Genomic DNA, 13,975 nt, shown 5'->3' with positions numbered 1-13,975 from the left:
TTGACTTGTAGTATGGATTTTCGCAGCATGTACATTTTTTCAGCAAATTTTTATTCTGGATTTTACCCTTTATAATGCATAAGGTGAAATCCTTGGCAAATTAACATCATGTGCATGTAAGGGGGAGTTCACATCATGGACGGATCAGAAGAACAGAAAAATAAAGAAAAAAAAATGATTCTTTGCATCAGTTAAAGATGACCTTTCGCCGATTATGACAATGTGAACTAAGTATACAGACATGGAGAGCGGCGCCCGGGGATCTCACTGCACTTACTATTATCCCTGGGCGCCTCTCCGTTCTCCCGCTATGCCCTCCGGTATCTCCGGCCACTAAGTTATAGTAGGTGGAGATTTCAGTCACTAAGTTATGGTAGGCGGAGTCTGCCCTTGTTCTGCTCTAGCGCTGGCCAATCGCAGCGCAGAGCTCACAGCCTGGGAGGTTATTTTCTCCCAGGCTGTGAGCTCTGCAATGCGATTGGCCAGCGCTACAGAAGAACAAGGGCAGACTCCGCCTACCATAGCTCTGTGACCGGAGATACCGGAGGGCATAGCGGGAGAACGGAGCGGCGCCCAGGGATAATATTAAGTGCAGTGAGATCCCCGGGCGCCGCTCTCCATGTCTGTATTCTTAGTTCACTGTGTCATAATCGGTGAAAGGTCCTCTTTAACTAGTTTAGTGCTCTCATTAAGAGCAACAAAATAAGAGTATTGCAGGTTTGATGCCTTTTTAATGGCTAACAAAAATAGCTTTATTGGCAGGACTAAATACATTTTTTAGCATTGCCAAAGCAAGTGGGAAATAATTGGGTAGGGTTGTGGGTGGGGACACGTCCAGGGTGGGGGTATAGGAGTCCATGGTATATCAGGCTCCTCTCAGTCTATGGCAGGCAGTGATATATTGTGCTGCTATGGCCGTTGTGTTTTCCTCTTCCCCCAGCAGTATGGAGAGTCTCTCTTCCTCCTCCATGTAGGTGAAGTCTGGGCAGAGATCAGACAGTCTCCTGAAGTGAGTCTCCCTCACTGCTGAGTATTTGGGGCACCGCAGCAGGAAAATGAGCCTCATCCTTCACGGTCTCCTGGTCGCACTGCTGGCACAGTCTGCTCTCCCTGGGCATGTACCTCTGTCGATGACGCCCGGATTCAATGAGCAGGCTGTGGGCGCTCAGTCTGTAGTCTCTTGATCAGGCGTACTACAAGAATATATGAAGAAACAGCAATATCTATATATATATATATATATATATATATATATATATATATATATATATATACAATAAGAACAGAGACATGGGGGAATGAATGGACATTTGAAATACAACAGAACAACAGAATATCAAAGTCCTTGAGAATGAGTCCTTAATTATCTTACAGATAAGGGGTGTGAAAGTTTTATGGTCTCTAAATTGATGTTCTCTCAGAGACCTGGTGCCCTGACTATGTCTGTAGAAGACTCTTTAGATCTTGTAGTGTGTCATAAATCCTGGGGACAAATTCAGTCCAGTGTTATACATTTGTATTCCCAAATTCTTCTAGCTTTTTGGGATTTGAAGTTACCTTTTAATATGAGAACTTTCATGTGTTCTTCATTGTGTCCTGGGCTACAGAAATGCTTAGCCACAGGAAAGTGTAGCTTCTTCTCTTTAATTGTGAGGGGGTGGGACCTTTCTGTCCTGTTTCTCCAACGTAGATGCCTCTAACAGGACATTTAGTGAAGAAAATCTGATAAACAACATATCAAAGATCTTGAGAATGAGTCCTTAATTATCTTACAGATAAGGGGTGTGAAAGTTTTATGGTCTCTAAATTGATGTTATCTCAGAGACTATGTCTATAGAAGACTCTTTACATCAGTTATGCACATTTGGCATTTCCGTCAGAGATCCGTTATTTTAAACGTAAAAAAAAGTCTTGCGTGCAGGACTTTTTTCTATCTGAAATAAAGGATTTCTGACTGAAATGGCTCAAATGGATGCTAAATGTGCATAACTGATGCACAGGATCCATTTTTTTACCAGATCCATTTTTTTTTTCTTCTGACAGATCGGAAAAATAACGGTCATGTGAACTCCCCCTTGTGTGGATTTTGCAAGAAATTTGTTGGAGACAATATGCATCAAATTCATTCCCATGCGCATATGGGAATGTTTCATTCTGTTTTGATAAAATGAAATATTTTCTGTACTACTGTAAACCATGTACTGAATTTTGATGACTACTAGTTTATTTTTTCATTATTTGTAGCAACATCATGATGATGCTTTCTCGACCCAGGGCTCATATATTTTCTAATGGTTTTGTTCTACAGAGCAGCATGCAGAGGCTGTTTTCCTTAGCTACACATTTCACATGACGGCAATGAGAAGTGAAAATGAGGAGTCGAGGCCACTAAGTTCTGAAATAGAAGATGCAAGACAAAGTGACCGGTACCTGTCTGATGCTAACATCTAAATGCTAACAATTATATATTTAGAAATGAAAACAAAAAATATAAGCATAATTTGCTAATATTATAGTGGTTTTCCAAATGCATTTATTGCACAGGCCAGCCAATATAATCTTTCATCAGGGATCTGCCTTCTCAAACTCAATCTCGGGACCTCCATAATCCGTCATCTTGTTTCTGCCTGTCACTGTGTGAGCAGATATTTGTATGTATATCATGCACAGTACAGTGGGCTCCCAGAACAAATTTTTGTGGTGGGCCCTAGGCACACCAGTCTGACAATGCAGTAAGTCTCTATTAGGGACATATACAGGTGCTGTTGATGGATACATGTCCTGTAAGTGACCTGGAGCAGATGAATATCCTGTGTAGCGGTGCTCAGACTGTCACAAAGGGATTTTTTTAGTTTTTGGACTGGATTCGATTATTGTGATAAATAATAATCACTTATTGTGTAGTATGTGAGACAAATGTGCTGCACATCTTTCTTTTTCTTAGAAGCAATATACTGTTACCTTAATGGGGTTGTATACTTCAGTAAGTGGCACTTATCATGTAGATAAAGTTAATTCAAGCCACTTACTAATGTATTGTTACTATCCATATTTCTTCCTTTGCTGGCTGGATTCAATTTTCCATCATATTATATACTGCTGGTTTCCATGGTTACAGACCACCCTGTAATCCATCGTGGTGGTCGTGCTTGCACACTATAGGAAAAAGCGTCAGCCTCTCTGGTGGCCAGGACCATGGGAGCGGACATAGGCTAGTGCTTTTTCCTATATTGTACAAGCACGCCCACTGGTGATGGATTGCAAGGTGGTCATAACCATGGAAATGAGCAGTGTATAATGTAATGGAAAAATCAATCCAACCAGCAAAGGAAGCAATATGGACAATTACAATACATTAGTAAGTGGCTTTTATTAGCTTTCTATACATGATAGATGCCACGTATTCAAGTGACACAACCCATTTAAAGTGCCATTTCAATAACATATACATTCAGAAAAATAAAAGCATGAATAAATTGGGACACTTTTTAGCTTGCATACAATGTATGAAATACACAATAGGTATAAAGTGAGCATTTTAAAATGTGCAATTTCTAGTGTTGATTGAGCACCAAAGTGCTCGGGTGCTCTGGCTCTACACATCGGGATGCTTGGGTGCTCTACCGGGCACCCGAGTATAATGGAAGTCAATAGGAGAACCCAGGCATTAAACTAGGCACCCCCCCTGCTCTGAAGAGGGGAGGGTGCCTGGTTCATATGGTTCATAGGAAAAGGTCAGAAATTGATGGAAACACCACCAAAATGGTTCAGAAACAGCATGGGGAAGATGTCTTGATGCATCTTGGACTCCCATGTCGCTGCTGGGAATGATGTTGTCTGAGTAGTACGCCACTTTGTTAGGAAACATTCTTTCCTGTATATTTACTTCTATATAAAGTGCAAGTGCTGCCAAAAATGGAAGAGGCACTCCGATACAACCTGTATATCACATAAAGGAGGGCCTCATTCACATTGTGGTACAATTGTTCTGGTAGTGGGACTCCTACACCCATAAAGCCTATGCAGTGAAAGGGCTGCCAAAAATGACAAGGAACTGACACTCCCATACACCCTTTGTTACACACAAAGGAGGGCATCATACACAGCCTTGAAAAATTATGATTGATGGCCTGCTGGTCACCCTCAAAAACATTTGGAGCAAGGGCCTGCTTATCTGACCATCTAAAACATTATGGGTGAGGGCCTGCTGCCGCTTTGGTGACTCTAGATAACCTGGGGCCATCCATTCGGATGTCTGCCCTATCAACTTTTGATGTTATTTTCAGCGCAAACCATGGTGACCATGGGTAACTCAGTGTTCGATTCCGGAGAAGGAGCCTGAGAAATGACTACATCTACCACATCCAAGCAAGGCAAAATGCCTGTAAATTACCTATTAAGTATAATTAGGTAAGAGCCTGCAGGTGAGCTTACCCTGTAAAAGATTTCAGGTGCGGGCCTGCTGGTGAGCTGACCCTGTAAAAGATTTTAGGTGCGGGCCTGCAGGTGAGCTGACCTTGTAAAAGATTTTAGGTGAGGGTCTGCTGGTGAGCTGACCCTGTAAAAGGTTGTAGGTTAGGTCCTGCAGGTGAGCTGACCCTCTAAAAAATTATATGCGAGGGTCTTCAGGTGAGCCTACCCTGTAAAAGATTGTAGGTGAAGGCCTGCTGGTGAGCTGACCCTGTAAAACATTGTAGGTGAGGGCCTGATGGTGAGCTGACCCTATAAAACATTATATATGAGGGCCTGCTGGTGAGCTGACCTATCTAAAAAAAATTATGTGCGAGGGCCTGCTGGCGAGTTGGCCCTGTAAAACATTGTAGGTGAAGGCCTGCTGGTGAGCTGACCCTGTAAAACATTATATGCGAGGGCCTGCTGGTGAGCTGACCCATCTAAAAATTTATGTGTGAGGGCCTGCTGGTGAGTTGGCCCTGTAAAACATTGTAGGTGAGGGCCTGCAGCTGAGCTGATCCTGTAAAACATTATATGCGAGGGCATTATATGTGACAAATAAGTATGTTGATATGATGGAAGAGGAGAAGGAGGATGAGAAAAGGAAGATTCAACCATATACCCTTGTTTGTGGTGGAAGGGGTGTATGGGAATACAGTGCATTCAGTACATTATAAAAGCCACATTTAAAGTGCCTTTATGTTCATCAGCCTTCCTCTGGTGGAGTTGAGAAGTCATGGTCAATCCAGGCCTTATTCATTTTTATAAGAGTCAACTTGTCAGCATTTTCAGTTGACAGGCGGATTCACTTATCTGTTATAATGCCACCAGCAGCACTAAATACCCGCTCAGACAGAATGCTGGCTGCAGGGCAGGCCAGCACTTCCAAGGCGTAGGGTTTGTGCCATGTGTCCAACTTGGACACCCAGTAGTTGTAAGGCATTGAGGGATCATTGAGGACGCTGACCCGGTCTGCTATGTATTCCTTCACCATCTTCCAAATTTCTTCCCTCCTTGTGACACTAGGCCGCTCATCAGGGTGAGGGTGCTGGCGGGGTGTCATGAAGCTGTCCTAGGCTTTGGAGAGTGTTGCCCTGCCTCTGTTGGAACTGCTGTGTGTTCCCCTTGTCTCCCCTCCTCGGTTGCCCAAGGAACTACGGATCCTGCCGCCAGCGTTGTCAGATGGAAATTTTTGGAGCTATTTTTCAACAAGGATCTTCTGGTATTGCACCGTTTTGCTCATCCTCTCCACCAGAGGAATGAGAGATGAGAAGTTCTCTTTGTAGCGGGGGTCAAGAAGGGTGAACAACCAGTAATCTATGTTGTCTAAAATGCGAGTAATGCTCGGGTCACGGGAAAGGCAGCCTAACATGGAGTCAGCCATGTGTGCCAGAGTAACAACAGGCAAGACTTCGCTGTCATCATCAGGAGGATCACTCTCAATCTCCTTATCCTCTTCCTCCTCTTCTGCCCACCCATGCAGAACAGGTGAAATTAAACTTCCATTGGTACTACCCTTTGTAGTGGTGGCAACTGTCTCTTGCTCCTCCTCCTCCTCCTCTTCATCATCCAATTTGCGCTAAGAAGACAAACTGAGGGTGTTCTGGCTATCACCCTGTGTAATGTCTTCCCTCATTTCCACCTCTTCCACATGCAAAGCATCTGTGTTGATTCCTCAAAGTTTCTTAAAACCTCACAGACGTCAGACATCCATGCCCACTCCTTGCTTGTGAATAGCGGAGGCAACACCAATGTTGCAGCTGGTATTCCACTACTGCCGTCTGCTGCTCACAAAGCCTGGCCAACATATGGAACATAGAGTTCCAGCGTCTGCTCACGTCACGCAACAGCCGATGAGCTGACAACTTCAAGCGCTGCTGCAGCATTGACAGACCGGCTGAAGCTGTCGATGACTTTTGGAAATGTGCACACACTAGTAGCTCAGGCAAATTGGGGTAGGTTTTGAGAAATCGCTGAACCACTAAGTTTAAGACGTGGGCTAGGCATGGGATGTGTCTGAGCTTGCCAAGCTCCAAAGCCGCTACCAAGTTATGGACATTATCAGACACAACCATGCCTAGTTCTAGATTGAGTGGCAAGAGCCACAGCTCAGTCTGGTCTCTTATCCCCTGCCACAGCTCTGCGGCGGTGTGCTGTTTGTCCCCTAAGCATATCAGCTTCAGCTCGGCCTGTTGCCGCTTCCCCACTGCAGTGCTACACTGCTTCCAGCTACTGACTGATGACTGATGGTGCTGCACGTGGATAATTTGTAGGTGAAAGTAGAGGAGGCAGAAGAGGAGAAGTGGGAGTTGTAGCCACTAACGTAGGTGGTGGTGGAAACCCTGATGGAATTAGAGCACGCAATCCTTGGCGTTTGTAGCACCTGTGCCATCCCAGGCTACGACTCACTCCTGGCCTCCACTACATTCACCCAGTGTGCCGTCAGGGAAATGTAGAGTCCATGGTTAAGTGGACCTTGCCAGGAACTGCGTTGGTCAGGGAACGTGTGATGTTACGGGACACATGTTGGTGTAAGGCGGGTACGGCACACCTTGAAAAATAGTGGCGGCTGGGGACTGCGTAACGTGGGACAGCCGCCGACATCAGGCTATGTAAGGCCTCAGTGTCCACAAGCCTAAATGGCAACATTTCCATGGCCAGTAATTTGGAAAGCTGCACATTTAGTGCTATGGCCTGTGGGTGGGCGGCTGGGTATTTGCGTTTAAAGGCCTTTGCTAAGGACATCTGTATGCTGCACTGGGATACGGAAGTGGATGTGGTTGCTGATGGTGCTTACAAAGGTCCAGGTGCAGGGTGGGAGACATCCGGGCCTGCATCTTGGAGAGGAGATTGGCCAGCACGTAACACAGGGGAAGAGAAGGCAGTGGCGTGACCCGCAGACACTGATTGTGGACCCAGGCGTTTGTCCCACTTTATACAGTGCTCGGATGCCATGTGGTGGATCATGCTGGTGGTGGTGAAGTTGCTAGTGTTCACGCCCCGGCTCATTTTGGTACGGCACAGGTTTCAAACTACTATTCTTTTGTCGTCCGCACTTTCCTCCAAAAAGCGCCATACTGCAGAACACCTTTCCCTTGGCAAGGTAGATTTCCACAAGGGGATGCTCCATGGAACAGTTGCGGGCCTGTTTGGATCGGGGTGAGGATTGGGTTGAGCAGACTCTTGGCTACTGAGACTGGACTTGGTGGAAGACAGGGTGGTGCTTAACCGACTGGAAACATTATCTGCTGCAATCCAACCGACCACCTGGTCGCACTGGTCTGACTTCAAGAGTGGTGTCCTGCGCCGCCCTGCAATCTGGGACATGAAGCTAGGTATCGTGGTCGATTGTTTTTCTTGTGCTGTGACAGCAGGCACAGTTTTACCGCGCCCAGGCCCACGGCCTCTGCGTGCACCATCAGCATCACGACCACTGCCACATCCCTTACCTTCTTCATATTAAATGTTATATATGATTGAAAGTCTGTCACACGTACAGTAGCATAGGATTTGGAAGTGTATGCGCAAATAAATTTAAAATGGTATTTGGGATGTGGAAACGTCACACAGGAGATATTCTGCGGGTAATGTCAATGCTGTCACCAGCAGCTAATGAAAAATTACAGGGAATGTCACAGGTATTTGGGATAAGGGAAACGTTATACAGGATGGGTACCACCAGTAATGTCACTGTCTGCAGCGTCTCCGCAAAAAAGTACATTGTGACAGATACATTTTTGAAGTGCACATGTTACACTGCAGATGTGGCCCTGGTAATATCACTGTCAGAAGCGGAGACCGTCTATTGACAAAGTACACTGGATGTCACAGATATTTTTTTTTTATGCGCACACTTTACACTAGAGATGTGGCACAGCTAATGTCGCTGTCTGATATGGGATGGAGGCAGTCACAGCGGTATGGAAGAGGCAATCCTTTTGAGCAAGGAATCAATTATAATTATTGGTTTCAGTTTATGAGTAACAAAAAATGCTTAATTCATAAAAATAATAATATTTCTGTTTTTCCCTTTCCATAGAGATTTAGACAATTTGGGGAAGCAATTAGCTGCAATTGGTGATGACATATATAAGCGATATGAGACAACATTCGACAATTTCCTTAAAGACTTGGACCCCAACCTGGAAAATGCTTACGATATCTTCAAAAAAATAGCTTCCAGGTAATAAAGAAAATCTATGAATCTGCATTGCAACTAAAAGAAACACATCTCTGCAGTTAAGCAGGTCTCAATTAATTCACGTTTATCCTGTTGCTTGAAATAATGATCTTGTAGCAGAATCTGTATGTATATAGCCAGCAATAGGTTAAAGGCTATTCTCACCACAGATATTTATTGTCCATCCACAGTATATGCCATATGTCTTACCTCTGGGACTCGCACCTTTCTCTAAAACAGGGGTCCCTCGCCTCATCTCTCCTCACCCTATCCTGCTGGCCACTGCATTCAGGCTGCGCAATGTGACTGGGTTTACAAAAAAAAGCCATGCTCACTATACCATGCTGTTTTTGTAATTGCCATTGCATAGCACATTGTGTCTCTCTGTAACTTGTGAGATAGGAATTACACAAACAGTATAACACAGCGAGCTCAGCTGTTTCCATAAACCTGGCCAATTCAGCCTGGATGAGGCATTCTCCATGAGGAGGTTATGGGACTACCATTCTAATGATAGATGTAGGTGCCCACGACAACATCTATCAGACATTTATGGAATATCCTGGGGCTAGACTATAAATGTCTGAGATGAGAATACCTTTAAAAGTGTAAAATAAAAAATATTCTTGTGGTTGATAGGTCATCAGCATCATATTGGTGGGGGTAGCAACACCCAGGACCCCTGCCAATCAGCTGTTTGAGAAGGCACCATTGCTTGTAGTAGCACCGCAGCCTTCTTGCAGCTAAACCTAGGTCATCGGTTGGACATGGATAGGTCATCAGTATAAAAGTCACGGAAAACCCTTTTAACCAGCAAACACTAATGCTACTGTATTATGTATGCAAATTACATCAGGGTTAAGAGTGCTTGTATAACTTTTCTTTTCTCTCTTCTGCCTCCCAGCCCACTTTATGGGCTAGAATTCTGCCTTCAGCTTCAGGTAATATTATATTATATAGTATCTGTTTTCTTGTTCCTTTAATTCTTTGTATTCTCGAGCCTATCATGCTTATCCTCACTATTCTTTTTAATTCTTTCATCTATTTCATTTATATATTAAAAGTACCGAAAGCCTAGAAGGAGCATAGCAGAGGATGGGAGTCATAGTGGTTCTGGCTGTAACAGTCAATCACACTGGTAATCCCCACAACAATGCTCCCTAGGGCCAGGGCAGTGTTTTTTTAGGGTATATTCCCTTAGGGCACACCTTCTTAGGGTATATTCCCTTATATATTCCAAATAATTCACAGTGCAAATCCTCCCAGATAGCAATGTATAGATATGAGTATGGGAGGGAATTTTTGCACTCTTTCCTCTATGTCTTCCGAGAGTCTCTCTCTACAGAATCTACGGCTGGCAATATTACACTTGCAATGGTTTTGTAATTTCCAACTGAGGGATACGAGTTTAAAGTTATGGTTAACCAGACTACGGTAGGTCCAAGTGTGAAGGGTGTATCAGCCATGTACCTCTCACAGTGGTAAAGTCTAAAGCAGTCTTAAACAGCAAAATACCTTACTGATTCCAAAGCTCAGCCATGCTGATTTGGGACCTTTTTGGTCCTTTCCTTTTTTTTTTCTGTTTCTGGGGTACTGTAGAAATGGTGAGGTCTTTCACAGTACATAACCCTCAGAGAAGGTGATTCTCTAACTTCGATCTGGTCCTGTCAGGAATGAAGCAAATGGAGCCTTCCTTCCTTCCCTTCCTTCCCTTCCCTCCCTTCCTTCCTTCCTTTCCTTCCCTTCCTTCCCTTCCTGTGAGTAATCCATGCAAAAGATATACTTGGCACAATACAATGCATTATTACATTAAATAACAGAAAATATCAAGAACAGTTTGCAAGTACCCTGTTCTGGGGTACTGCGAAAGCAGAATAATTATATATTACTTTTTGCATATTTGCCACTGATTTTCCTTAACAGATAAACAAATATAATCCTTGTACATGATTTAATAACATGCTCTTTGCTGTTTTGCCACAATATGTTTGTAAGCGCTCTAGGTATTTGGTGTGATGCAAATTGAGACCATTGAAAGGTAGGATTAAAACAGAATATAGTCAGCCAGGGTACCCGTGAGCATCACCTCAGAATAAGAATGAAAATACAGTGGTACAGAATGTCTTTGATTTTCATGCTGTGCACAGAGTTGGATTAATTGTGACAGTATTGAAGTTGATTTATATAGAACCCGGGGAGGGACTGTTCCTGTAAGTAATGTTTGTAGAGAGACACACACGAATAACAAACTGCAAGCAAGCGTAATGGGTTGATTCAACTACATAATGAAAAATAATTATCCCTTTTTAATTTGTAATTACATCCACACAGAAAAACTGAAAGGCTTTTGAAACATTTATGAGCTACATTAAAATCATGGTGATAGTTCTTAAAAAGTGATGTCTAGTCATTCTTTCAAACACAAGCAATTTACAATGCAGTATTCTCTTTATTTAATTGGAATTAGAAAAAAAAAGATTATTTTTACAAAATATGTCCATATAAACTGACAGTAAGTCTTTATGCTTGCTTCCCTCCATATAATGGGTCAGGCATACGGAAGTACAATTGGACACCATAGACTTCTATGAATGCCATATTATGGCTCATTGCCTCTAAGAATATGTTCACATGCCACAGTTCTAGTACAAAAAAATTGAGAAATGTTTGTTAAAGCTGTACATATTAGAAGAACATGGTACCAAACCCTGGGGTGCACCTAGCCTTTCTGCCACCTGAGGTGAAAAGTAAATTGGTGCCCACCACATTCCATATCACCACTGCCTGTGTTGTAGATTTCAAATGTCCAGAGCAAATGCTGTATATTTTGTGGAATTTTTATTAAAACCTGGCCTTACTTTGCATTGCAAAGTGTAAAATGTATCTTAGGAAGGGTGCTAAATTTCCTTATAGAGACCAATCCTGTATGGAGACTTAACAGAAATACTCAATGGAGACTTAGTGGTAATGCTCCATCTCTTCCCAAGGAAGAGAATTGGCTAATCAGCGCCACCTCTTCAAAGTGGCTCCCTATAAGTCAAGTTTCCAACAAGCCTTGGAATTTGACAAGGGAATATAGCCACGCCAGATATCCATCTGTAGACAGCTGTTTGTGACCGGTTGGGTGTGATGCCTTAAATGCAACTTAGACAGGGTGCTAAATCTCCTTTACTGGAATTACTCCTTGGTATGGAGACTTATTGGCTATGCTGTATGGGAAATTAATATGCAAATAGGTATCTCCCAAGGAATGGTACCATATTGCCAGCTCCACCTCTTGGAAGTGTCTCCCTATGAGTTAAAATCCAACTTTCCAACAAGCTTTGGGATTAATGTAGCCATCCCAGATATCCATCTGTTAGACAGCTGTTTGAGCTGCTTAGGGATGCTTGCTCCTCATCAGAAGGGAGTACAATTGTGGCTGGCTGGGTGCGATGCCTTGAATGCAAGGTGCTGAATCTCCCTAAAAAGACCAGTTCTATATGAAGACTTACTAGAAGTACTCCATGGTATGGAGACTTATTGGAAATGTGCAATGGAAAACGAATAGGCAGTGGCAAGATGGTTCTCTTCCTTGAGAGATGCCTCTTTGTACATACAATGCAAAGTGCAAAATCTGTTGTCAGATTTGGGAAAAACTCCATGGCAAAACCCAACCTAGAACATTCAGACTTTGCTGCATATTTATGGGTCTTGTCCTCAGCAAAACTTATACTATGTGTATTATTATATTTTGTATTTGTTGAGAAGGGGTTAAGGGTCTATGGGAGCCAAGTGACTAGTGTCCAGTATTTACTCATCTCAAGCTCTAGTGCTGTCTGCTGCTCCAATCTTTGGTCCACAACTAGGAGATGAATCCAGGGATCCTCCCATACAGACAAGCAGGAATATATTTGTCTGAGGGACAGTCTGTGACAGGCTTATACATGCAACAGGTATACACACATACCATATATCCCCTTAAGGACCTCTGCCATATATGTATGGCGGAAGTCCAGTCTCTGAATATGGCGCCCACTCGCATGTGCAGTGGGTGCCATAGCCGCAGGGTTTTTGCTATTTTAAATAGCAGAGACCCGCGGCACATGCTATTGAACCTTCAGAATCACAGGTGCATATCCATGAAGCAAACATAATTACAAAACCAAAATGGCTGCACACCATTATACATACAAACAATAGAGCTAAGAAATGGGGGTCATTCTAATAATATTTAGAATGACCCCTATTTCTTAGCTCTATTGTTTGTATGTATAATGGTGTGCAGCCATTTTTTTTATATAACTATGTTTGCTTCATAAATATGCACCTGTGATTCTGAAGGTTCTAGTCTAAATTCTCTTGTAGTATATATTGAGGGTAGAGCCTCTTTTAGACTGAGCAGAGTACGTATGTAGCTGGTCTCTACACTGCCCTGAATATTGTAGGCAAAGTAAGTCCAAAGAGAGGCAGTATATTTAGTGTTAGGCAGGGGTGGGATTCAAAGTTTTAACAACAGGTTCCCTACTCAACCGCTGACACGCGTCGTCATGACACATGTTTACCTATACATACACCATATATATGCCACACACGTACACATAAATACACTATATACATGGTACACATACATAAATACACCATATATACACTACACACACATACCACCCAACTTTTAAAAAGCCTAAAGAGCCATGACCATCACCCTGACGAAGGCCGCACAGCTTGGTTTTGGCTAGAAAGGTCCGATCCGGATCATCATAGATAAAACCCAAAGCTTCGAAAAATGTATCTATCAACCGGAGAGACTGCTATCCGGTCGGCAGAGAAAAAGCCCATGACTGCGCATCCCCCTTAAGCAAGGAAATGACCACACCGACTTGCTGTTTCTCATCCCCAGATGAGGTTGGACGTAGCCTAAAATATAGTTTGCACGCCTCCCTAAACAAAATGAAATTATCACGTCCCCCAAAAAATCTGTCTGGGAGGTCAACTTTATGCTCCAGATAGGCCTGGTCTCCACCACTACTACCAGGATCAACATCCTGTGATCTCTGCATCTGCAAGACAGTGGTTTGGAGGTCAGCTACCTCCAAAGACAGCCCAACAGGAGCAATGACTGCACACAAACAAAAAAATTACGGTTTTGGCAGTTTATAATGTCACGCTTTGGTGTGGGAGGGAAACACCACACTGAGCATAGGAGGGAAGGGGGGGACAGGGAATCAGGCCTGAGAACTAGGGAAGGAAGATGGACACCTCCTAGTGAAAACCCTAACCAAAATCCTGACTGACTACCAGTATGAACAGACCCCAAAGGTAGGTGAGTTTATATGCTCTCCCCTTCCCCATAAAATGTCCCCA

The 13,975-nt window shown here is 43.4% G+C and overlaps 1 protein-coding gene across 2 annotated transcripts in view; it reads left to right on the top strand.

The window, feature by feature from the left end:
* BAK1 (BCL2 antagonist/killer 1) overlaps positions 1-13,975 on the top strand; it is a 126,598-nt gene that overhangs the window by 53,808 nt on the left and 58,815 nt on the right. For both annotated transcript variants that reach the window (XM_044286309.1, XM_044286310.1), the window contains exons 3-4: positions 2,309-2,426; positions 8,492-8,635. In XM_044286309.1, coding sequence (XP_044142244.1) covers positions 2,309-2,426; positions 8,492-8,635 — 262 coding nt within the window. The remainder of the gene's footprint in view (positions 1-2,308; positions 2,427-8,491; positions 8,636-13,975) is intronic.

Source organism: Bufo gargarizans, chromosome 3 (genome assembly GCF_014858855.1).
Source record: "Bufo gargarizans isolate SCDJY-AF-19 chromosome 3, ASM1485885v1, whole genome shotgun sequence".
Classification (NCBI taxonomy): domain Eukaryota; kingdom Metazoa; phylum Chordata; class Amphibia; order Anura; family Bufonidae; genus Bufo; species Bufo gargarizans.
Note: the sequence above shows the minus strand (reverse complement) of the source record. Positions and strands in the feature narration are given on the sequence as shown.